Source organism: Neoarius graeffei, chromosome 8 (assembly GCF_027579695.1).
Source record: "Neoarius graeffei isolate fNeoGra1 chromosome 8, fNeoGra1.pri, whole genome shotgun sequence".
NCBI classification, from domain to species: domain Eukaryota; kingdom Metazoa; phylum Chordata; class Actinopteri; order Siluriformes; family Ariidae; genus Neoarius; species Neoarius graeffei.
In genome coordinates, this window is record NC_083576.1 from 45212890 (window position 1) to 45240179 (window position 27290).

Consider the following 27290-nt stretch of genomic DNA (forward strand, 5'->3'; position numbering starts at 1 on the left):
TTCATCATTAATTCAAAAAGGTAAACTTTCATGTATTCTATATTCATTACACATAAAGTTAAATATTTGAAGGCTTTTTTGTTTTTGCTCATGAAAATCAGAAATACTGTATCTCAAATTATTAGAATATTTCCTAAGGTCAGTCAGAAAAGGATTTACAATATAGAACTGTCCAACTTCTGAAAAATATGTTCATTTATACACTCAGTACTTGGTTGGGGCTCCTTTAACATGAATTACTGCATCAGTGTGGCATGGCATGGAGTAGATCAGCCTGTGGCACTACTGAGGTGTTATTGAAGCCCAGGTTGCTTTGATAGTGGCCTGCAGCTTGTTTGTATTTTGGGGTTGGGTCTCTCTCATCTTCCTCTTGACAATACCCCATAGATTCTCTTGAATGGGGTTCAGGTCACGTGAGTTGGCTGGCCAATCAAGCACAGTAATATCATGGTCAGCAAACCATTTGGCAGTTTTGGCACTGTGGGCAGGTGCTAAGTCCTGCGGGACAAGGAAATCGGCATCTCCATAAAGCTTGTCAGCAGATGGAAGCATGAAGTGCTCTAAAATCTCCTGGTAGATGGCTATGTTGCTTTTGGCTTTGATAAAACACAGTGGACCAACACTAGCAGATGCCATGGCACCCCAAATCATCACAGACTGTGGAAACTTCATACTGGACTTCAAACACATTGGATTCTGTGCCTCTCCACTCTTCCTCCAGACTTTAGGATCTTGATTTCCAAATGAAACAAAAAATTTGCTTTCATTTGAAAAGAGGACTTTGGACCACTGAGCAACAGTCCAGTTCTTTCTCTTCTTAGGCATGGTGTGGCAGGTCATAAAGGACCAGAATTTCACTCAGATACTGTGGCGCGAGACCATTCAGTGCTTTAAAGGTCAATGGTAGTATTTTATAATCAGTACAAAATGTGATTGGGAGCCAATGCAGTGTGACTAAAACAGGGGTGATGTGGTCATATCTTCTAGTTCTAGTAAGGACTCTTGCTGCTGCATTTTGAACTAACTGGAGCTTGTTTATGCACTTATTGGAACATCCATACAGTAAGTCATTACAATAATCCAACCTAGAGGTAACAAAAGCATGAACTAGTTTTTCTATGTCATGTAGTGACATTGTATTTCTTATCTTAGCAATATTTCTGAGATAAATGAAAGCTTTCTGGATAATGTTATCAATATGAGTTTCAAATGAAAGACTGGAGTCAATGATCACCCCAAGGTCTTTTACTGCTGCACATGAAGAAAGAGAAAGGCCATCCAGAGTTACTGTGTAATCAGAAAACCTACTTCTTGCTGCATGTGGTCCTAATACAAATACTTCTGTCTTGTCAGAGTTAAGCAGAGGGAAGTAAATAAGCATCCAGTGTCCAATGTCCTTTACACATTCCTTAATTCTATTAAGCTGGTGTCTCTCATCTGGTTTTGCAGAAACATACAACTGTGTGTCATCAGCATAACAGTGGAAACTAATACCATGCTTACGAATAATATCACCCAGAGGTAACATTATATATAAAGAAAAAAACAGTGGGCCTAAAACAGAACCTTGTAGCACACCAAACTTTGCCTCAGTATATCTAGAAAAATCACCATTTACATCAACATACTGATAGCGATCAGTTAAATAAGACCTGAGCCAGGAGAGGGCCGTTCCCTTAACTCCCACAACATTTTCTAGTCTATCCAGGAGAATGGAATGATCATTGGTGTCAAATGCTGCACTAAGGTCAAGCAACACAAGCAGGGAGACACAGCCCTGAGATCAGACGCCAAGGATAGGTCATTTACTACTTTAACCAGTGCTGTCTCTGTGCTATGATAAGGTCTAAATCCTGACTGATACATTTCATGGATGTTATTCCTATGTAAATTTGAGCATAACTGCTGTGCCACAGCTTTTTCTAGGATCTTGGAGATAAAGGGGAGGTTTGATATTGGCCGATAATTGGACTGCTGACAGGGGTCCAGGTCAGGGTCTTTTGTTTTTGTTTTTTTAATTAGGGGTTTGATAACTGCTAGTTTAAAGGATTTGGGTATATAGCCAATTCTAAGAGAAGAATTTATTATTTTTAGAAGCGGTTCATTTGCATCTGGTATTATCTGTTTGAAGAGTCATGTAGGTAAGGGATCTAGTACACAAGTTGAAGATTTTGATGCAGATATTAATGAAATTAGTTCAATTTCTCGAAGGGGAGTAAAACATTCTAATTGCTGATCTGATACAGATATATTGTTAACTACAGGGTTACTTAAATTGTCTGGCCTTAAATTAGTAGTTTGAATTTTTGTCGGATATTTTCAATTTTGTCATTGAAAAAATTCATGAAGTCATTGCTACTACATATTGCAGGTGTGCATGTGTCTATAGTGGTCTTTTTCCTGGTTAGTTTTGCTACAGTATTAAATAGGAATCTAGGATTATTTTGTTATCTTCTATTAGGGTGGAGGTATGTTGATCTAGCAGCACTAAGAGCTTTTCTATACTTCAGGAAGCTCTCCTTCTAAGTTAATTTGAACGCTACCAATTTTGTTTGACGCCATTTATGGTCCAATTTTTGAGTGGTCTGTTTTAAAGTGCGAGTGTAATCGTTATACCAGGGTGCTAATTTTTTTCTCTAATCATTTTCCTTTTAAGTGGAGCTACATTATCTAAAGTATAGCAGAACGTTGACTTTAAGTATTCAGTTGCCTGATCAAGTTCTGCAGGGGCTGACAGTGATCAAATCAAAGTTGATAACTCTGGGAGATTATTTATAAAACTCTGTGCAGTAGTTGACATGAATGTATGTTTAATACAGTAGCGTGGTGAGGTGCATGTATTATTGCTTCGGCATGTTTTCAGTAAAATGAGATAATGATCTGAGATAATTTCAGACTGTGGAAGTGTGACTATATTTTCTATTTTTAACCCAAATGTTAGTATTAGATCAAGAGTGTGACCACCATTGTGGGTAGGTCCTATGACATTCTGATTAACCCCTACTGAATCTAAAATGGACACGAACACTGTTTTAGAGGGTCTTCTGGATTATCTTATCTCATCATCTCTAGCCGCTTTATCCTTCTACAGGGTTGCAGGCAAGCTGGAGCCTATCCCAGCTGACTATGGGCGAAAGGCGGGGTACACCCTGGACAAGTCGCCAGGTCATCACAGGGCTGACACATAGACACAGACAACCATTCACATTCACACCTACGGTCAATTTAGAGTCACCAGTTAACCTAACCTGCATGTCTTTGGACTGTGGGGGAAACCAGAGCACCCGGAGGAAACCCACACGGACACGGGGAGAACATGCAAACTCCACACAGAAAGGCCCTCGCCGGCCCCTGGGCTCAAACCCAGGACCTTCTTGCTGTGAGGCGACAGCGCTAACCACTACACCACCGTGCCGCCCGTCTTCTGGATTATTGAAGCGAATATTAAAATTTCCAACAACTAAAGCTTTGTCTAAGGAAATAACCATGTTTGAAATGAAATTGAGAAAGAGGGGGCATCGTGGCTCAGTTGGATAAGGTGCCACATACCATAAATCTGGGGACCTGGGTTCAATCCCTCCCCGTCTCTCTCTCCTGCTCATTTCCTGTCTCTACACTGTCCCATCCAATAAAGGTGGAAAAAGCCCAAAAAAAAAGAAACTCAGAATATGGCCCCAGGGGCCTGTAAATAATAAGTAATGGAATTGACTGGGTAGACTTATTTTCTGAGACAACACACATTATATTAGAATGAAGAACTTAAAACATATTAAATTTATAACCAGGTTTTTGTGTTACACCTAGATAATCATTATAAATAACCGCGACGCCTCCTTCTCTGCCAGTTAAACGAGGCTGGCGTATATAACTGTATCCAGGAGGACTAGCTTCATTCAGTGCTATATATTCATTAAGCTTAATCCATGTTTCTGTTAAACACAGTACATTAAACTCCTGATCAGTAATAAGTTGATTAACAATTTGCGCTTTAGATGTAAGAGATCTAATATTTAATAGCCCTACCTTTAAATCAAAGGTGCTGGTGGTGGCTGTACAGTGATCTAATTTTATATTGATTAAGTTACTAGAACAAACTCTGAGTATTTCTACTTTTTTGTTTAGTTTCAGGGGGACAGACACAGTCTCGATGTAGTGGAGCCTGAGTGACAACTCTGTGTAGCTAGTAGACAGTTGGTTTAGGCTGTTCGTCTGCTCCCTGGCCTTGGCTCTGGATTGTCAGAAGTTCACTAGGCCTGTTCTGAGACTATGAGCTATGCTGCAAGAAATGAGAGCAGCACCTTCCCGAGTGGGATGGATACTGTCCCACCCTAACAGGGCAGCAGTGCCCTCAAAATTAGTCCAACTATCTATAAAGCCCACACTGTTTTCAGAGCACCACCTGGACAACCAGCAGTTCAGCAACCATAACCTGCTGTAAGCTACATCGCCACACCACAGGATACCTACCACTTTAAAGGTGCAAATTATTTTTTTTTTGTGACAGAAACAATAATTAAGATGAAAAAAACTGAAATCTGGAGGGCGCATTGGTATTCATCCCCTTTCATATAAAACCCCTAAATAAGAGCTGGTCCAACCAATTAAATTCATAAGTCACACAATTATTTGATTAACCCTCTGGGGTCGAGAGCTACATTCATACAGATAATGTAGGTTATACGATGGTGTATAATTATTTAAAGTATAAGAGATGCGCTCCTCTGTATTCTCCAACCTTATAAAATGTTATAGGAGAAGACTCACTGCCCTTTTACTGGCAAAGGGAGCTTGTACAAAGTATTAAATGCAGGGATGCCAATAATAGTGGCATGTGTTTTTCTTGAAAATAGTTACTTCTTTACAAAGAATTAGTTTTTCACTGAATAAATTTATTTCAATTCAAGATTAGATTTTTCTCTTATTTTTCAGTATGAGATGAAGCTACTTCACCAAAAGGTGGATTTTTTTCTAATCCTTTTTTATCTTATGTTTTTTTTCTAATCCTTTAATTTCTTATTAGAGAAAATGCATGTAGTATTTCGAGACCAAGAATGGAGCACTGTGGCTTCTCTCTCCATTTAGAGCATGCTGTATTTGTGTGTTATTTGTGTAATTGACTAACATTGCCACAGGTGGGCCACATAAAAATGCAGAAAACAATGTGGGCAGGAGTCCAGGTCGAGAGTCTGCCAGAGAAATATTGCTAATGTGGGCAAAAGTCTTTGTGAAAGCATGACCATATTAATGGGTTATTGTTCAGTGGCTGGGCGGCACGGTGGTGTAGTGGTTAGCGCTGTCGCCTCACAGCAAGAAGGTCCGAGTTCGAGCCTCGTGGCCGGTGAGGGCCTTTCTGTGTGGAGTTTGCATGTTCTCCTTGCGTCCATGTGGGTTTCCTCCGGGTGCTCCGTTTTCCCCCACAGTCCAAAGACATGCAGGTTAGGTTAACTGGTGACTCTAAATTGACCGTAAGTGTGAATGGTTGTCTGTGTCTATGTGTCAGCCCTGTGATGACCTGGCGACTTGTCCAGGGTGTACCCCGCCTTTCGCCTGTAGTCAGCTAGGATAGGCTCCAGCTTGCCTGCGACCCTGTAGAACAGGATAAAGTGGCTAGAGATAATGAGATGAGATGAGATTGTTCAGTGGCTTTTTACAGAGTCAGTGGCATGTGTTTTTCAAAAGGTTGAAATTTGTCAGAAGATTTGTTAAGCAAACACATGGTTTGTTCCAGTAATGGTCCTTTTAAAGTGTTGTGTGGATGGAGTGCTTATTTATTAGACCACATTAAATGTAATTTACATGGAGTTAAATAGAGAAACTTGCACCATCAGTTTTGCATTTAGTGTGCTTCTGAAATTAGCACATACAGTGGGTACGGAAAGTATTCAGACCCCTTTAAATTTTTTACTCTTTGTTTCATTGTAGCCATTTGCTAAAATCAAAAAAGTTCATTTTATTTCTCATTAATGTACACTCAGCACCCCATTTTGACAGAAAAAAAACAGAAATGTAGAAATTTTTGCAAATTTATTAAAAAAGAAAAACTGAAATATCACGTGGTCATAAGTATTCAGACCCTTTGCTGTGACACTCATATTTAACTCACATGCTGTCCATTTCTTCTGATCCTCCTTGAGATGGTTCTACTCCTTCATTGGAGTCCAGCTGTGTTTAATTAAACTTATTGGACTTGATTAGGAAAGGCACACACCTGTCTATACAAGACCTTACAGCTCACAGTGCATGTCAGAGCAAATGAGAATCATGAGGTCGAAGGAACTGCCCAAGGAGTTCAGAGACAGAATTGTGGCAAGGCACAGATCTAGCCAAGGTTACAAAAGAATTTCTGCAGCACTCAAGGTTCCTAAGAGCACAGTGGCCTCCATAATCCTTAAATGAAAGAAGTTTGGGATGACCAGAACTCTTCCTAGACCTGGCCATCCAGCCAAACTGAGCAATCGTGGGAGAAGAGCCTTGGTGAGAGAGGTAAAGAAGAACCCAAAGATCACTGTGGCTGAGCTCCAGAGATGCAGTAGGGAGATGGGAGAAAGTTCCACAAAGTCAACTATCACTGCAGCCCTCCACCAGTTGGGGCTTTATGGCAGAGTGGCCCGACGGAAGCCTCTCCTCAGTGCAAGACATATGAAAGCCCGCGTAGATTTTGCCAAAAAACACATGAAGGACTCCCAGACTATGAGAAATAAGATTCTCTGGTCTGATGAGACGAAGATTGAACTTTTTGGCATTAATTCTAAGCGGTATGTGTGGAGAAAACCAGGCACTGCTCATCACCTGCCCAATACAATCCCAACAGTGAAACATGGTGGTGGCAGCATCATGCTATGGGGGTGTTTTTCAGCTGCAGGGACCAGGATGACTGGTTGCAATTGAAGGAAAGATGAATGCGGCCAAGTACAGAGATATCCTGGAAGAAAACCTCTTCCAGAGTGCTAAGGACCTCGGACTGGGCCGAAGGTTCACCTTCCAACAAGACAATGACCCTAAGCACACAGCTAAAATAACAAAGGAGTGGCTTCGGAACAACTCTGTGACCATTCTTGACTGGCCCAGCCAGAGCCCTGACCTAAACCCAATTGAGCATCTCTGGAGAGACCTGAAAATGGCTGTCCACCAACGTTCACCATTAGAGATGCACCGATTGCAATTTTTTGGGCCGATTCCGATTTCCGATTTTCCATGGAGTGTGACCTGCCGATACCGATTTTGGCCGATTCCGATTTCATTTTTTCAAACCACTTCACAGCACACACAAAGACTATTTTCTTTTTATCTTTTCTTTAATAGAACATTCTGCCAGATTTTCAGTAATAAATTTTCAACACCTCAAAGGTTGAAAACAAACAAAAAGACATTGTTCTTTGTAAAATCTTTCTTCATGTTTGGTATTAACATATTAATTCCTGTAATAGGAAATTCTCACACACATTTTTTCTTTTCCCATCCAATATCTGGCACAAAAACAACTTCCCCCTCATATATTATTTGCCTACTGCTATGGAACACACTTTCATAAGCCTATTTACATCTGAAAACTTATGCCTTATAGAACAACCCATTTCTTCATTCAGTATCAAAATACAAAAATAATTTCCAGTCATACTTAAACCATAGCCATTCTATCATCTTTGTCAAATGTGTATTTGTAGAGTAATTTCCAATGGAATCAAGTGCAACCAAGGTCGTAAAACAAACAAAAAGACATTTTTTTCTTTCTCTCTTTGTACAAATCTAACTAGATGTTTGGTAATAGGCTAACGTATTAATTCCTGTAATGGGAAATTCACACAACCACAAATGTTTTCTTCTTTTCACATCCAATATCTGGCACAAAAAAAAAATTAACTATCGTGAATTTTTTTTTTTGTTAACGGCGCGCGCGCCGGTGCTCGTTAGGCGCTCAGGACTGACACTGTTCTGCGCAAGCGCAACACAATCGCACTAGAAAGCATGTTCAAGCTGCCAGTGTAGCTGCAGCCTTTTTAGTTGCGAATTACGAGTATTTCCACTTTCATCTCTATGTGATACACAAGTTTTGATCGGCAGAAAATCGGCATATTTTAATTTTGACCGGCCGGTCGCCGGTCATGGCCGATCACGTGAAAATCGGCCGATTCCGATCGGCAGCCGGTCAATCGGTGCATCTCTGTTCACCATCCAATCTGAAGGAACTGGAGAGGATCCCCAAATCCAGGTGTGAAAAACTTGTTGCATCATTCCCAAGAAGACTCATGGCTGTACTAGCTCAAAAGGGTGCTTCTACTGAGCAAAGGGTCTGAATACTTATGACCATGTGATATTTCAGTTTTTCTTTTTTAATACATTTGCAAAAATTTCTACATTTCTGTTTTTTTCTGTCAAGATGGGGTGCTGAGTGTACATTAATGAGAAATAAAATGAACTTTTTTGATTTTAGCAAATGGCTGCAATGAAACAAAGAGTGAAAAATTTAAAGGGGTCTGAATACTTTCCGTACCCACTGTATATCTGAGTTGTATTTATGATTTACAGCAGCGTATCAGCAATTTAATGAATAAGAAGAATAAAAAAAACACGTGTTTGTTTGATGCATCTCAATTTATTCACCTGTACACAAAAGTCAAGCACAATCTACAGTGCCTTGCAAAAGTATTCATCCCCCTTTGTGTTTGTCCTGTTTTGTTGCATTACAAGCTGGAATTAAAATGGATTTTTGGTGGGTTAGCACCATTTGATTTACACAACATGCCTACATCTTTAGAGGTGAAAATTGTTGTTTTATTGTGACACAAACAATAATTAAGATGAAAAAACAGAAATCTGGAGTGTACATAGATGTCACAGTGCAGGCACTTATGGATGTATGCGCAGAAGAGTGACGAGGAGCAAACAGTAATAGAGCCAGAACAAGAGACGAGAATCAGAGTTGTAGAACTAGCGAAGGTCAGGCGATCAGCAAACAGCGTTAAGGGGAAAAGACAAAGAGCGAAAACAGAAAATAGAGAAGCAAGAGTCAGAAGAATGAGAGTCAGTCAGAAAACAACAAGGCTTGGTATGAACTGATATAGGTAGAATGATACTTTGCAATGGAGTAGTGTGAGAGAGAAGTTTATATAGGCAGGGGGACTAATTGGAATGATGAGTGACAGCTGAGTTCAATAATCGGGAAACACAGGGTGCTGTGAGTTCTGGGGAGTGTAGTCCACAGTGTCCATGTTTGTAGTTTGGACAGTTTCAGCGGGTTTTCTGACAGAGCCCCCCGAGGAGCTCCCACCGGGAGCTGTAGTCTTTCTTGGGCACTCCCTACCTCTGGGTGCAGGTTTGTCTGGGTGTAGAGCATGGAATGCTTGCTTGAGTAGCGGATCTAGGATGTCTTTGGCTGGAACCCAGCTCTGTTCTTCGGGTTCATAACCCTCCCAGTCTACCAGGTATTCAATCTGCCCCCTTCGACATCTAGAGTTGAGGATCTTGTTTACCTGGTAGATGGGTTCGCCTTCCAAATCAAGAGCTGGGTGTTCTTGGCTAGGTGAGTTGTCCACGAGAGGTCCCGGGATGGCAGGTTTGAGAGGACACATGGAATGTAGGTGACAGCCTGCTGTGAGGAGGGAGTTCAAGTCTGTACGAGACTTCATTGATGTGGTCCAGCACTTTAAAAGGCTACATAAATCGTGGCTGGAGCTTTCTGCAGGAGTTGGGTTCCCTGAAGTTTCTAGTACCTACCCAAACTTTGTCACCTGGGTTGTACGTTGGAGTTTCTGCACAGTGCTTATCAGCATACTTCTTGTACTTGGCATTGATAGTTTCGATCCACTGGTAGACCTCCTCCCATATTGCCTGGCTGCGAGAGAACCACTCTTTGATGGCTGGGACCTGGCTGGGTGTGTCATCCCAGGGGAACAGAGGCGACTGGTAGCCGAGTATGCACTGGAAGGTGTTAGTTGGGTTGCAGAGTGCTTGAGGGAGTTTTGTGCATACTCAGCCCATGGGAGGAAGTGTGCACAATCCCCCTGATTGTGCATGCAGAAGATCTTCAAGAAACAGCCAAATTCTTGGTTGGCTCTCTCGACTTGTCTGTGAGACTGAGGGTGGTATTCAGATGCCAGACTCACAGAAACCCCTAGTCTTTCCATGCAGGACCTCCAGAAGTGTGAGATGAACTGGGAGCCTCGATTGCTAACAATGTCTTCAGGGAGACCATAGTATCGAAAAACTTGTTGGAACAATAGTTCTGCTGTTTGGTCTGCGGTGGGAATGCCGGGTAAGGGAATCAGCTTGAAGGCTTTGGAGAAGCGATCAATGGTTACCATAATTGTAGTGTTATCTTGTGAGAGAGGAATGTCGGTGATGAAGTCTATGGCTATATGGGACCAGGGTGTCTGAGGCACAGGGAGGGCACGGAGTTTACCAGTGGGTGGAGTTCTAGGAACTTTGGCTTGTGCACAGACTGAACATGATGCGATGAACTGGTTGATCTCAGTGAGCATGTTTTCCCACCAATATTTGTTCCAAAGCGTCTGATGGGTGTGATGGCTGCCCGGGTGATGAGTCTGCTTCTGAGTTGTTTGGGCACATATAGTAGACCAGGTGGAAGATTATCGGGAAGTTGTTGGGGTTGAGAGTTTCTGATTTCTCTGTCTAGGTCCCAAGTGATGGACTGGATGAAGCATTGAGAAGAGAGGATAGGATGGGCAGCAGAGTCCTGATGAGAGGGCGCAAAGACTTGTGAGAGGGCATCAGCTTTAGCATTCTTGGAGCCAGGGCAGAAAGAGATGGTGAAATTGAATCTTGTGAAGAAGAGAGCCCATCTGGCCTGACGAGAGTTTAACTGCTTGGCCTGAGATATTCTAGGTTCTTATGTTCTGTTAGGATTATGATTAGGATTGGCACCTTCCAACCAGTGGCGCCATTCTTCAAGGGCTAGCTTAATTGTGAGTAGCTCCTGATTCCCCACATCATAATTTCTTTCTGCTGATGAGAGTTTCCTTGAAAAGAAGGCCACTGGATGAAGTTTCTGTTTCTCCCCGAAACGTTGGGAGAGAACTACCCCTACCCCCTTGTCGGAGGCATCAACTTCCAGGGTGAAAGGCTTTGAAGGATCTGGATGCTGTAGGATGGGGGCAGAGGTGAAGGCTTTTTTGAGACGACAGAAGGCTTCTTCTGCTGCAGGGTTCCATTGAAGGTGCTTGGGTCCCTTCTTGAGAAGTGCTGTCAAGGGAGGCAGCAATTGAGCTGAATCCTCTAATAAACCGGCATTAGAAGTTTGTGAAACCTACAAAACACTGAAGGACTTTGGTGGAAGTGGGAATGGGCCACAATGTAACTGCAGAGACCTTTGATGAGTCCATACAAACTCCCTCAGAACTGATGACATATCCAAGGAAGGAGGTATACGTTTGATGGAATTCGCATTTTTCTGCTTTAACATATGGCCCTTTTCCACTACCCTTTTTCAGCTCACTTCAGCTCGCTTCAGCTCACTTCAGCCCGACACGGCTCACGTTTCGACTACCAAAAACCAGAACGACTCAGCTCGCTTCAGCCCTGCTTAGCCCCTAAAACTCGCACCGTTTTGGAGTGGGGCTGAAGCGAGCCAAACCGTGCCGAGTGAGGCTGGGGGCGTGAGCAGACACTCCCCTGTGCACTGATTGGTGAGGAGGAGTGGCCTCACATGCCCACACACGCCCCGCGAGCACGCTGGGATCTGTAAACACCGCAAACCCGGAAGGAGAAGAATTACGAGAATTTCTGAAGCCTTATGCGCCTCGCCTCATCTATACGCTCTTGCCAGTATCTGTCAGCGTTGTCGGTGACAACAAGCCACAGCACCAAGACCAGCAACACTAACGACTCCATGTCCTCCATGTTTATTGTTTACTCTCCGGGTCGTGAGACTACCGCTTAAAAGATCACTGATGTCACTGTTTGCGCTGCTTAACGACATCACCTGATGTCCACCCATTTTCGCTAACTCCACCCAATGTGTCCACCCACTTCCAGCCAGCACGGTTCAGCGCGGTTGTAGTCGAAATGCAACTCCAACAGCCCCGCTCAGCCCGACTCAGCACGGCACGGCTCAGCCCGACTCAGCCGCGTTTGTAGTGGAAAAGCGGCAATAGAGATGATTCTGGAGCAGGCATTGAAGAACTGTTCTTACATGCTCTTGGTGACTTTCTTTGTCTTCAGAGTATATCAGGATGTCATCGATATATGCAATAGCATATTTGCCCCGCATGTCCTGTAGCACGTTGTTGATAAGGCACTGGAACACGCTAGGTGCCAAAGAAAGGTCATACGGCATTACCCAGCATTCAAAGTGACCGGCAGTAGTGCTGAATGCGGTATTCCATTCATTTCCCTTTTTAATCCTGATGAGATTATACGCGCTGCATAAATCAAGCCTGGAGAAGATTTTTTGCTGATCTAAGTTGTTCCAGGGCTGCAGGAACAAGAGGAAGTGGATAAGGGTATTTCACTGATACCTGGTTCAAGCCCCTGTAGTCAATACATGGGTGAAGACCCCCGCCTCGTTTTTCCACAAAGAAGAAGTCAGCCGAGGCTGGAGACCTTGAAGGGTGGATGTAACCCTGCTTGAGAGCCTCCTGAATTTACTCCTCTATAGCTGCTTGTGGCGGCACGGTGGTGTAGTGGTTAGCGCTGTCGCCTCACAGCAAGAAGGTCCTGGGTTCGAGCCCCGGGGCCGGCGAGGGCCTTTCTGTGTGGAGTTTGCGTGTTCTCCCCGTGTCCGCGTGGGTTTCCTCCGGGTGCTCCGGTTTCCCCCACAGTCCAAAGACATGCAGGTTAGGTTAACTGGTGACTCTAAATTGACCGTAGGTGTGAACGTGAGTGTGAATGGTTGTCTGTGTCTATGTGTCGGCCCTGTGATGACCTGGCGACTTGTCCAGGGTGTACCCTGCCTTTCGCCCGTAGTCAGCTGGGATAGGCTCCAGCTTGCCTGCGACCCTGTAGAACAGGATAAAGCGGCTAGAGATAATGAGATGAGATGAGATAGCTGCTTGTTCTTTCAGAGGGTACCTGAAGGGTATATGCCTTATACAGAGGGTATATATACCCCTGAGGTGGTGACATACCTGGCAGGAAGTCAGTCGCACAGTCATATGGTCTGTGAGTTGGCAAACCACAGGCTTTTCCCTTGCTGAAAACCTCTTTGAGATCCAGATAACATTTGGGAATGTTGTCCAGAGTGTCCAGCTGAGAGCTCTCCACAGAGGTGGATGCGAGAGTAACTTGAGGATGAGCAATTCAGCCCTGAAAACATGCAGGCAACTACTGTAGAATGTCCTTGTTTTGCCATGAGATTGGGGGTCCTGAAGCTGGAGCCAAGGGTAGCCAAGGATGAGATTGTGACTTACAGTAGTCACATCCCACTTGGATGCAGAGAGGAGCTGTGCGAAGGGTGACAAAGCAATCTCCTATTGGTCCTCCGTCGATGGTCCGAATGCTGAGTGCACTGTGACGTGGGGTTGTTAGCAAGTTGAACTTCTGAATGATTGAGTTGCTGATGAAGCTCCCCTCTGCCCTTGAATCAATGAAAGCAGAGAGGATATGGGTAGAAGTAGCCAACTTTAAAAGTACTGGAACCTTGAACGATTTGGAATTTAATTTTCTTATCAGACTTACATGGCATGGAGGACCCTCTGTAGGAGATGAGCGAGAAGGACGAATGGGAATGGGAACTCAGCAATTGAGCTGATGTTCAGGGCTACCACAGTAGAAACACAGACCCTCCTTCCTCCTCCTGGCATGTTCAGAGCGAGTTAGGTGGGTGAGTGAGACATCCATGGCAGAACTGTCCTCCAAAACTGAATCCGGTTTACCGCTCTCCTGTAGGGAGGGTCGATGAGCCAAGAGATTACCAAGATGAATTGTGAGGTCGATGAGAGAATCGAGCGTGAGTTATTCATCACGGCAAGCGAGTTCGCACAGAATCTCAGGGTGCAAACCTTGGCGAAATACAGCTTTCAGCACGGGATCATTCCATCCACTTGCGGCCGCCAGTGTTCTGAATTCCAGAGCATACTCTGCCACACTTCTGGAGCCCTGTGATATGGTGAGTAAACTTTCACCTACTTCAATCCCCTCGGGTTTGTGGTCAAAAACTCTTTTGAACAGAGCAAGAAATTGCTCATAAGACTTAGTTGGCTCGCCTCCTTTACGCCAAACTCCGCTGGCCCATCACAACACTTTTCCCATAAGGAAGGAAAAGAATTTGGCAAACTTATGCTTGTCAGACATGCTAGGCATAGCAGTGAAGTACATGGAACATTGGAGAAGGAAGCCTTTACAGGCGAGTGGATCTCCAGCAAATTTCTCCAGAGCTGGAAGTTGTAGTGCTGGGCTCAGAGATGACTCAGAACACGTTAGGAGGGACCGCGACGTCACAGTTGCTAGTTGGGCCTTTCTGGTGTTGAGGTTGGCTAGCATCTGCTGATGCTCTCCTAATAAGCGTCCTTGGGCATTGAGAGCAGTTCGCTTCGCCTCTTCTGCTACATCCATGGAGGCGAAGTGTCCTGTCATGGTGCAGGCACTTATGGATGTATGCGCAGATGAGTGACGAGGAGCAAACAGTAACAGAGCCAAAACGAGAAACGAGAATCAGAGTCGTAGAACTAGCGAGGGTCAGGCGATCGGCAAACAGCGTTAAGGGGAAAATACAAAGAGCGAAAACAGAAAATAGAGAATCAAGGGTCAGAAGAATGAGAGTCAGTCAGAAAACAACAAGGCTTGGTATGAACTGATATAGGCAGAACGATACTTCGCAATGGAGTGGTGTGAGAGAGCGGTTTATATAGGCAGGGGGACTAATTGGAATGATGAGTGACAGCTGAGTTCAATAATTGAGAGACAGAGAGCACTGTGAGTTCTGGGGTGTGTAGTCCACGGTGTCCATGTTACTGACAGTGTGCTCCAGACCCCACGCATGCCAAGTGGACTCCCAGTGCACTGATACACCTGCACAAGATGAAGGCACTATCAATGCACCTATATAAAGACTCTGAAAACACACGCTCACTGCGAAGTACTGTATTGCAATATGTTCTGTACACATTACCCAGCCTTATCTCCTGTTTTCCTGATTCCTGTTTTTTTTTTTTTTTTTTGGGGGGGGGGGGGGGGGGGTTGTGCTTCCATATTTGCCTGTGCTAATCTGTTTGTACCTCACCTGACCTTTTGCTTGTTTACTGTTTTTGATCTCTGCTCGCTGATTTGGATTGTTTGCTTGTTGTCACCTTTATAAATAAAACCATCTTCTGTACATACATCCGTCTCCGACCCTTCCCTGAGACTTATGGTGTCCCTTTACAGAGAGCTGATTTTAAGGTGAATTGAACCTTTTTGAAATTTTAAGGTAAAGTCTCTACAATAATCACGGAATTGGCGCGAAGGAAAAGGCCATTGCAAGATTAATTTATAATCACTCTGTGCTAAATTTCCTTGGGTATTTCTGAATGTTGTCGTTGCCTTTTTGTCCACTGAAACACGTGTGAAGTTATATTGTATCTAAAAACAGGATTTCAATATCAAATGAATGGACATGCCATCCTGTTTTCTCTCTCAACTATCTCATCATTTTTTTCTGTATTTGGGCAATTCCATGTAAATGTCAACCTCACCATGCAAAATTAAAGCAACATGTAATACATCAAAACCGCTCCCAGAGATCTCACCTAGGCCTGTATTTTACAGATGTGAATAAGTTGAACCAATTTGTAACCAACCTAATATGTCACTGTCAGTCTTTCTTTCTTATAATGTAAAACCCAAGCTAAAACCAACTTTGATGATGTACAATTCTATATTATTGCCACAAGCCACAGAAATGTATGCTAAAATCCACAAAACAGCAAAACAATAGCCATCCTAAATATTATTTAAGAACTTTGATAGTTTTAGCTGATATTTAGAGAGTTTTTCAAAGGGTTATGGTGGTTAAATTGCTGATTTTCTAAACATATGCCATGTCTATTTCAGACGCGTCACATCCATAACGGAATTTCGTCACATCCATAACGCTGACTTTTCCTTCCGAAACTCTGCATGAAATACAAAATATTTTAAACAAAGATTTTTTAATATTCACCTTGGACCCCTCTATCAAATGGATATCTCCATTTCGACATTAGGTTTACAATTTCACAGAGTTTGATAAAAATGTACAGTCACCCAAGAAAAGTGATACTTTTTCTGTCACATCCATAACGCATCTTTTATTGGCGTTTTCTGGCATGTCCTAGATGTACTATGGGAATTGTTCTTGTTCTATCACTTCTCCAGTATGGTACAGCTTTAAAATATGCAACACCTGTTTAAATACTGGGAGACAATAAAACATGCACTGGGTCATTTGTTGCCATTTTGAGTTCAAGTGTCACGTCCATAACGCTGGAATTGCTCATTTATAGGCTCTGAAAGAGATTTCCTCATGAGTGCAATGTGAGAAGATCATAGGTTTTGGAATTAAAAAAAATTATAGTTGCAGAGATGCGGTGATGTTAGTAAAAATAAATAATGGTAATTGCACGCTGCCCCCCCTCCCCCACACACACAACTCTACTTAGCATTGTAGCACAAAATAGAAAGGGTCTACATGGTCCTAACTGGTACTGTTAGAACCAGAAAAGGTTGTAGTTTTATGAGCAGCCTTAGTTGCTTAGTTTTGGAGGTGAACCTGAGCAAATTCCTGGCTTCTGACACAATGCACCACCCACTCCTGCCAGCTCCAGCACTGAAAGTGAAAGTGCCTAATTACTGCCAATATTTAGCTTTGTGCCTACCAAGTGAGGTTACAAAGATGACAATTACAAAGAGACACTGCTTTATCATAACTGTGAAAGTTGAACACTAAATCAGTAAACAAAATGAATACGCAAACTATGATTTGTACAAGGGGCAGCACGGTGGTGTAGTGGTTAGCACTGTCACCTCACAGCAAGAAGGTCCTGGGTTCGAGCCCAGCGGCCAACAAGGGCCTTTCTGTGTGGAGTTTGCATGTTTTCCCTGTGTCTGTGTGGGTTTCCTCCAGGTGCTCCGGTTTCCCCCATAGTCCAAAGACATGCAGGTTAGCCTAATTGGTGGCTCTAAATTGACCATAGGTGTGAATGGTTGCTTGTCTCTTTGTGTCAGCCCTGCGATGACCTGGTGACTTGATGAAGCTTGGATAGGCTCCAGCTTGCCTGCGACCCTGTGTAGGATAAGTGGCTACAGATAATGGATGGATTATTTGTACAATGTATTAACTTCCTGGGTTCCAGAAAACCGCTTGAGCAGTTGTTGCTCTTCTTCTTCACGAGCGGCTTAGCTTGCGTATTCATCCGCCTCTTTCTCCGTGGCTATAGGTTCTAAATCATCCGCAGACAACCAACCAAAGATTGAGGATGAATTTGAAGCGCTTTTGTCATCTTTTTCAAAAGAAGCAGTATCAAGAACGCACACCATTGCAGAGAATAGTATAGAGTCTGTGTGGACACAAAAGAAGGCAGTGGCGCATATGACATCACACATGCAGCGCCGCTGACCTGTAAATTGCTCTGATCTAATAATGGGGGACAAGCTTTTAGTGATTTTTGGAACAGAATTCAGATGCAAAAAAATTATTTTTTAAACCAATTTTTTATTTATCGGTGAACTTTACAACCTTTTTGAGCATATCGCACACAGAAAACCCAGGATATTTTCTGTAATTTTTGTTAGACTAGCACTTTAAGCAGTGACTTTTTTCTAGCCACTCTTCCATAAAGCCCCACTCTGTGGCATGTATGGCGTAAAATGGTCCTACAGACAAATACTCCATCTCTATCTCTGTCATGGATCTTTGCAGCTCCTTCAGTGTTATCTTTGGTGTCTTTGTTGCATCTCTGATTAATGCCCTCCTTGCCTGATCTGTGAGTTTTGGTGGGCGGCCTTCTCTTGTCAGGTTTGTAGTGGTGCCGTATTCTTTCCATTTTGCTATAATGGGTCTAATGGTGCTCCGTGGGATATTCAAAGTTTGGGATATTTTTTATAATCCAACCCTGATCCATACTTCTTCACAACTTTGTCTCTGACCTGTTTGGAGTGCTCCTTGGTTTTCATGTTGCTTTCTTGGTAGTGTTGCAGAGTCAGGGTCCTTCCAGAACAGGTTGATTTATACAGACATCATGTGACAGATCATGTGACACTTTGATTGCACACAGGTGGATCTTAATCAACTAATTATGTGACTTATGAAGTTAATTGGTTGGACCAACTCTTATTTAGGGGTTTCATGTGAAAGGGGGTGAATACCTATGCACACTCCAGATTTCTGTTTTTTCATCTTAATCATTGTTTGTCTCACAATTAAACAACAATTTGCACCTTTAAAGTGGTAGGCATGTTGTGTAAATCAAATGGTGCTCACCCTCCAAAAAGCAATTTTAATTCTATCTTGTAATGCAACAAAACAGGACAAACACCAAGGGGGATGAATACTTTTGCAAGACACTGTACATCAGTATCCACTGTAATCACACAGAGTTGCATGACCTGTGCATGTTACTAATGATTTAATTAGATGATAAATATAAATTTAATATCAATATGAAATAAATAGCATTGTCTAGGATTTGACTTGCTGCCTAGCCAATTGTGTTTGCAGTAGTGGAATTGATAGTAGTCTAAAGTGACTATGTTTCACTAAAACAAATGGCAAAGGCCATTTTAGTTAAACATAGCCAGTGCATGCTCAAAAATCTTACCTCAGCCTGCTTTTTCAAGTTCCGTGGAATTTATTCATGCCTTCCAGGGAGACAAAAGAGACACCTCATTTTATCTTTGCTTACATATTGAAATATTTTACTGAGGTCGGGCCAGGGGTGCTCATCCTCAGGTTTGACACTCTCATGGTGGCTTATCCATCATTAAACACACATGGATACCCATTGTTCTAACTACATTGTGTAACATGAGGAGGTCATAGTAGATGACAAATTAGCACAAAACTTGATAGCTTATTCTACACTGAGGAACTTGATTGGATGTTAAACTGAGCCACTTCAACTGACATCCAGCCACTGACTATGTATAGCATGCAGTCAGTGGCTGGATGAGAGAAGAGCAGACCTTTGTGATTTGTTATGAGTAGTCTGAAGAGCGCCATAAAAATACTAGGAGTAAAATGTTTTTCCCCCTTGGAAAGCTAATTGAGTAAGAGTTCATATGCCAAAATTATACATTAGTAAAAAAAAATCAATACAAAGTTATTCTGACTGATCACTTTCATCCATAGAGCACAAGGGCTCACTGACTGGTTTGATGAGTAAGAAAATGATGCAGATGGTATGCTATGGCCTTCACAATCAACAGATCTTGACCCAATTGAATGCCTGTGATAGGGAATATCTTTTGGCAGAATGGTGTCCACCCCTCCAGTACAGTTCTAGAGACATGTAGAAACTGTATGAATGTATAAGCTATTTTTATACCTTCTTAAATTTCAAATAGCTAACTATAAACTAACTTTACTGGAGGGATTTATGCATGAACAAACAGCATGTAAAGCAAGACAATTCCTGTGTTTTCACCTAGCTCAAAAACATTTTAAATGTTCTTATCTATGATGAAAAGTCTCAGTGTCATGACAGGTATAACAACTGACACAAGTCACCAAGATGACAAGCAAACACCATTTCTTAAGCAATACTTAGTGACAAAATATAAATAAAGCTAATATTTGTAAGGAGCAAAGGAAAATTCTCTATCAGAAAGACCTATGGTAAAACACAATCGTCTGACCTGTCATAACATCCAGTTTCGTTTAGTTGAACAAACACAGATTTCCTTCATTTTGGCTATAAACATACAAAAAAAAAAACCATGCTCACTGAATGTTGACACTCCTGCTTGTCAGGTTCAGAGTGATCACAAACCCTCTCTGTCACATATTTTCATTATTGTTGAGCTATTTCAGTGTTAAGGCACCTATTTTCATCAGTATAGTCGACAATACAATATACAACATGGGATATTTATGACAAGAATCAGCCAAGCTAATATGGCATCTAATTTTACCGGAAGTAAACAGCTTGTGCCCTAGTTATCTAGTTATTATGGGATAACTATGGCTGAGCAATACCTGAAAAACTAAAACACTAAAATTAAATAAAAAGTAATCTAAAACTCATTAATTCCTCAAAAATACTCTCTAAAACACATGTAAAACTAACTCAAATTAAACTGAAATTTAAAAAAACGAAAAGACTAAATAAAAATAAAAATGAATGAAATTTTAAAAACTATAATAACTCTGTCCCAAATACAAACCCATTCACAATAAAGGGTGGAGAAACACTTGGCACATTGGTTTCACAATAATTGATTCACTTACTTTGGTTCACTTGGATTGAGTGTGTGTGATGCATTTTAATAAAGTAGAAATAACAGAATCTTTTTTAGTGTAACAGAGAGAGAGGGAGAGATTTGGAGTTTTGCATCAGGCCCAGTCTTACACACCATATACAACCCAAGGTCCCAAAAATACATCTGGGTCTTTTCCTTTAGTACCTTTGCTTCTGTTACCTTAATTATTGCTAGAAGTTACTTAGTGTGGCATCTCTATTTTCCCCAAAAGTACCGCATCAGCAGAGCTGTTATGGTAGCGAGCCCAGCCCTGGACCTATCCGCTGCTTTCGCTGCAGAGAGGTGTGTAAAGGGGAGGTTGTGCGTGTACAGAGCATCCACTTCCACGTCAAATGTTTCACCTGCCAAGGTAAGGAGTAGCTATGCAAGTGCTTAACTGATTTATTTAGCGTCATGTTTGGTCCAATATGTGCAATAGATGTCCTCTTAACATTTACTATATATTTAGGTTTTATAAGTATACAATTGTAAAATTAATATTTCAAAAACTATACCATACATAAGAATGAAAAAATGAACAAAATTGCAGAAATATATTTGGGAATCTGCACAAATGAACCACTCCGCATGCTTGGGGATCCTCCCGATGGCAGGTTTGCATTTACAGAGTGAAACTGTGCAGAGAGCAACTGAGAAAGTAATTAGATTAATTTAGTTTGTTATTCTCAGTTCAAAATTATGTATAGCATTTGTAATATAAATATAATTTTAAAATCTCATGCTGATTCAAGCAACTGAGTTTAACAAACACGTTTCATGTATTTTTTCCACTGTGTTTTGTATGTTTGTTTGAATTTCAGTAAAAAAAAAAGTAAAAGGCATCTTTTATTAGCTACAGGTGTTACAGGTGATAATGTACTGTACTTGAACAGTATTTTTTGGCCACTACTGTTAGTATGGATAATGGGCAACCTCTAATTTTCTGTCCCATTTTAAGGAAATATGATACTTTCAACTTATTTGCTCTTTACCTTGAATGAGTAGATGTTTAAATAACTGTTTTATCCTTGGTTGTGCTCTTGGGACTGCCATAGTGTTTTTGTTGGTCTCCTGTGTCAGTTTCTGTCTGAAGCAGATACCTGTTGAATAATGAGATCATCTGCTCTTGCATCTTCCACACATCATTGTGGTGATGCTCCATAGTTTCAGCCATGGCATTACTTAACTTTGGTTTTTGCAATGGTCAAGAATTTAAATTTTGGAAACTGAATGAGATGACTCATGGCCCAAAATCATACACATGCATGACAGAATAATGCGCACTGATGTTTTTGAAGCCTTTAAATAACCCAAAATAAAACGTTCCTCAGGATGAATTGTGTCCAGTGTAGTATACTGTGTAATACAAATTTGATTAGGTATTACAAAATCGAATTGTATTTGGGAGATTGCAGCTTATTTTATTGCAGCTTTGTTAGCTGTTGCTTTGCTTTGTTGCTATATATTCCAGTGTCTGTCTCCAAACTGCTTTTTCCATGCTGACATTGCATTTGAATGGTTGCTGTGGTAAACTGTGTGAAGGTTGGTGGTTATTCTCAACATCAAACCAATAGGAGCATAACCACAAATGGGAACATTCTATATCAAAACTTAAAACAGAATTAAGGGGGTACAGCTGAAGATCATGGAGCAAAAGCAAGAAAAGATTGGGGGTTATAGCACCTTCCTACTGTTTTTACATGAGACTTTGCCTTTGGACACATGAACTTGTTCAGCAGTATCATTCACTTTGTTGTTCTCTCCTACTTTCTGCTATTCCCTCAATACTTAAGTGAAAATTTTTAGTAAAATGTATTTAATAAAATGTATTTAATCTCTTAACCCAGGTTATATCATTCACAAGGGATTTAACTGATCCCAAATTATCATTTTCCATATGGTGTGTCCTCTGACACATCACAAGTGGATCAAAGTATGGGAAATACAATCTGAGACCAATCTTACTGATATTGGCTCCAAGACCAATATACAGTATCAGATCCCTACTACACTGTATAAAAAAAAAGGGCTTAGACATGTCTGATTTAAATACCCCTAAATGTAACACTTAGAAGACATGTCTAGTGTCTTTATGCAAGACATGTCTTGTGTCTTCTGGAAAGACACCAGTGTCTTCTGTAAAGACTTTATGAGGAAGTTATTTAAGACATCTGGGTATTGGTTTAGTGACATGTCTAGGTTATTTAGCAATACTTGGACGACATGTCTAGGGTATTGTTAACACCAAATGTCTGGGGTTGACCTCTGCATCTTTGAGAGGTACTTAGGACAATCACCAAGAAGAATGAGAATGTTAGTCTAACAAAGTTTTGTTATTATCCTTAGATGAAAGTCTTGTATCCATCCTTATGTGGAGAACATGGATATACCTATGAATAAACACAACATAATAGATTATATTTACAAGTTTATTAGCAAAGAACTAGAGACCAGAGGTTTAAGCTGTGATACGTGGAACATGGGGTGGATGCACCGCATGGTGAGTGGTAGTGCCAGTCTGACGGAACATGGGTTGATTACCTTTTTGACGAGGAAGGGTCCTAGGTACCTGGGAGCCAGCTTGCGGGAGACGGCTCTGAGTGGCAGATGGTGTGTGGAGAGCATGACTTGTTGCCCCACCTGGTAAGTGGGTGCCTTAGAGCGGCATTTGTCGACCTGCCTCTTGGATGCTAGGGCGGAGCGAATGAGTTTTCTCCGGGCCAATGCCCACATCCTCCTGCAGCGGTGTATGAAGGTCTGGGCTGAGGGTATGGTGACCACCTCCTCTTGGTTGGGGAAGAGTGGTGGTTGGTAACCTAGGGAGCACTGGAAGGGTGAGAGACCTGTGGCAGATGAAGGGAGAGTGTTGTGAGCGTACTCGATCCAGGGTAGGCACTTACTCCAAGAACTGGCATCCCTGGACACCATGCACCTGAGTGCGACCTCCAAAGCCTGGCTCACCTGTTCTGCCTGGCCATTGGTCTGTGGGTGGAAGCCTGAGGTGAGACTACAGGTGGCCCTGATGAGTTTGCAGAAAGCCCTCCAGAACTGTGCAGTGAACTGAAGGCCCCAGTCAGAAACAATGTTGGTGGGTAGTCCGTGTAGGCGGAAGATGTGGTGGACGAGTAATTCTGCAGTTTCTTTGGCTGAGAGGAGCTTGGGCAGAGGAATGAAATGGATGGTCTTGGAGAAATGATAGTGATGATGCATGTGTTGCTACCTGAGTTGGGGAGTCCTGTGACGAAGTCCAGGGTGATCTGAGGCCAAGGTCGATGTGGAGTCGGGAGGGGTCTTAGCAAGCTGGCAGGGGGTCGATTGGTTGTCTTGTTCTGGGAGCATGCATCACAGGCTGCCATGAACTCCTGGATGTCCTCCGTGATGGATGGCCACCAAAAGCGCTGCTGGATGAGTGCCAGGGTTCGGGCGGCTCCCGGATGACAGGCCAGCTTGGAGTCATGACCCCACTGCAGCACCTGGGTTTGCACAGGACAGGGAACAAACAGATGGTTATGAGGAATGTTGTTGGGGTTACCTTCACTGGGGTCCTGCTCCAGGGCCTTCTGCACAAGCATCTCAACCTCTAGAATGACGGCTCCCACCAGGCAGCGTGGAGGAAGGATGGTCTCGGGCAGCTTAGACTCCTCTTGGTGGGAATAAAACATCCTGGACAGGGCATCGGGTTTGCCGTTCTTGGAGCCTGGGTGGTAGGAGAGTGTGAAGTTGAACCAGGAGAAGAAGAGAGACCAACGGGCTTGATGAGAGTTAAGGCATTTGGCAGACTTGAGATATTCCAGATTCTTATGGTTGGTCCAGACTAGGAAGGGGAGCTCCGACCCCTCAAGCCAGTGCCTCCATTCCTCCAAGGCTAGTTTAACAGCCAGTAGTTCTTGGTCACCGATGTCGTAATTCCATTCAGCTGGGGATAGCCGGTGGGAGAAGGAGCATGGGTGGACCTTGTCATCACTGGCCCTCTGGGATAATATAGCTCCGACCCCTGACTCAGAAGCGTCGACCTCGACAATAAACTGCTTGGTCGGATCGGGTATGGTGAGAATGGGTGCTGTGGTAAACCTGTGCTTGAGCGTGGAAAAGGCTCTCTCTGCTTCCTCCCCCCACTTGAATTGGGTCTTGGTTGAGGTCAGGGCTGAGAGAGGTCCAGCCACCGTGCTGAAGTTGTGAATGAAGCGCCTGTAGAAGTTGGCGAATTCTAGGAAGCACTAGAGCTCTCATCTTGAAGATGGGGTGGGCCAATCGGCAACTGCCTCGAGCTTGAGCGGGTCCATCTGGATCCTTGCCGGGGAGATTATGAATCCCAGAAATGAGACAGAGCTCTAGTGAAATTCACTCTTTTCTGCCTTGACGAACAACTTGTTCTCTAGCAGGCGCTGGAGGACTTGCCGGACATGACCCCAATGTTCCTCCAGGGAGCGGGAGAAGCTCAGGATGTCATCCAGGTACATGAAAAATGAAGATGTTTAGGAAGTCCCTTAAAGTGGCATTCCACCATTGGATGTATTCTTTGGCATAAAATATGACAACATATATAAACGGTATCACTAGATAGAGAAATCGTTTAGCTTCAAAATGATATATCAAACATAATTTTTTGACAACGACAAGTATATTAATTTTGCGACCAAAGTCACATACCCTTTTAATTTCCGCGCGGTAGTGAAACATGATGTCATCGGCAGGTTCCCCTTCTTGTGTACCACGTGACGTATCCTACCTCTTGGATTTGTCCTACCAAGCCTACTGTGCATGCGTGAAATCGCCTACTGCGCATGCGCAAAATCCAGGAGGGTAGGAAAATTCAACAGTAGTAGTGATGGGAATTTCGGCTCTTTTTCAGGAGCCGGCTCTTTTGGCTCTTCTTACTATAAGGAGCCAGCTCTTTCAGCTCCCAAACGGCTTCTGAGATTTTATTTTTGATTTAATTGCTGCAATTAACTAGTTAATTAATTACATTATTATTTATATTTTATCAATAGGATGTTTTCCATTTTATTTTTTAGTTTTTGTAGCCATTGTAAAGCTTTGTAAAGTATAGCAGTGTAACAATGTTCTAGCTATAGAAATAAACTTACCAATTAATAAATTATCTTCTCACAAACATAATGCAAAACTGTGTTATATTACCAATATAAAATACACAGAAGACATCAACTGTTTATCCTTTATGGCTTTATTTCACACTCGACCTTGAACAAAATGCCACAAAATAAATTATGAAGTATAAATCAGGCCTAAGAAACTATGAAGCAAAGTTGGAAATTATTTTAACAAACACAGAACAATGTGCAACAAAATATTTTATTAAATAAAATATTAAATAAGTATATAAAATAAGTATAAAAAGTATAAAGTACAATGAACAAAGAAGTAAAAATTACAAAGAAGTGTCAATAACAAAAAACTATTTACATTAAGGCTGCACAAACTCCCAGAATAAGTCTTTAGTGGAGATTGGCATTGAGGAAAACCAAGTGTCTCAGCTTGGAAGGGCTGATTCTATTTCTCCTCTCAGTTATAATCTGTCCTGCTTTTGAAAAGATCCTCTCTGAGGGGACAGATGTTGCCACTATACACATCCTCCGTGCCATCACGTGTGTAAGCCATAGATAGAGTGCACCCTTGGTCTCCCACCAGCTTAGTGGGTCTGCGTTTTGCTGTAACAGGGGCTCCTTTGAATGGTAATAGACAACACAAAGACGCAATCGGACAGCAACTTTTTTTGTGAAAGTCTCTCTCTCTCTCTCTGAGGCACCTAAGGACAAAAAACTAATTCGGCTCCCCAACTCGGCTCCCACTGAAGAGCCGGCTCCCGTCGTTCACTTCAAAGAGCCGGCTCTTTGAACCGGATCGTTCGAGACCAACACATCACTAATAGTTTTGCCCTACCGATCAGCTGGGCTGATAGAAAATCGGTGACTATTTCACGCATTTGCCAATTTTTATGTTTTGTGCGTATTGGTCGAGTCTTTGGCCGAGTCAAATAATTTGTAATGACTTGTGAATAATAAAACAGTCTGCATGAGAACTTGCTAATTGTAATGGCGTCATGTGTTCTGCGCATGCGCAGTAGGCTTTGCGCATGTGCAGTAGGCTTGGTAGGACAAATCCAAGAGGTGGGATAACTTTACAGAACACCGACAAGTGGTACACAAGAAGGGGAACCTGCCGATGACATCACGCGCGGAAATTAAAAGGGTAGGTGACTTTGGTGGCAAAATTAATATACTTGTCGTTGTCAAAAAATTATGTTTGATATATCATTTTGAAGCTAAAAGATTTCTCTATCTAGTGATACCGTTTATATATGTTGTCGTATTTTATGCCAAAGAATACATCCAATGGTGGAATGCCACTTTAAGACATCATTAACGAGTGCCTGGAAGACTTGTTAGGGGATGAACATTGCATTGGTCAGGCTGAAAGGGACCACGGGGTACTCTTAGTGACCAGTGGCGGTGTTAAAGGCCATCTTCCACTCGTCCCCCAACTTGTCCTTCTTTTCCACAAAGAAGAATCCTGTCCCTGCTGGGGAAGAGGAAGAATGGATGATCCCAGCTGCCAGAGATTTGGAGATGTACTTCTCCATGGCTTGCCTTTTGATGGGAGAGAGAGAGTAGAGTCATCCTTTGGGTGGCGCTGTCCCGGGTAGGAGGTCGATTCCACAGTCATAGGGTCTGTGAGGAGGGAGGGACACTGCTTGGGTCTTGCTGAAAAGTTTGAGATCCAGATATTCCAAAGGCACGTGAGAGGGGTCAGGGAACTCGCTGGCTGAAGGCTGCAGTGGTTTGGCGGGAGACAGAGCAGAGTTCAGACAGGAAGATAGGCAGGACTGGCTCCAGCCTAGGATGGTGTTGTTAGCCCAGTTAAGGTTGGGGTTGTGCTGCATTAACCATGGTAATCCTAGGATG

The 27290-nt window shown here is 42.6% G+C and overlaps 1 protein-coding gene across 2 annotated transcripts in view; it reads left to right on the plus strand.

Annotated features, from left to right (window-relative positions):
• The window catches only part of ablim3 (actin binding LIM protein family, member 3), a 345079-nt gene that overhangs the window by 59529 nt on the left and 258260 nt on the right, over window positions 1-27290 (plus strand). For both annotated transcript variants that reach the window (XM_060927674.1, XM_060927673.1), the window contains exon 2: window positions 20600-20737. In XM_060927674.1, coding sequence (XP_060783657.1) covers window positions 20600-20737 — 138 coding nt within the window. The remainder of the gene's footprint in view (window positions 1-20599; window positions 20738-27290) is intronic.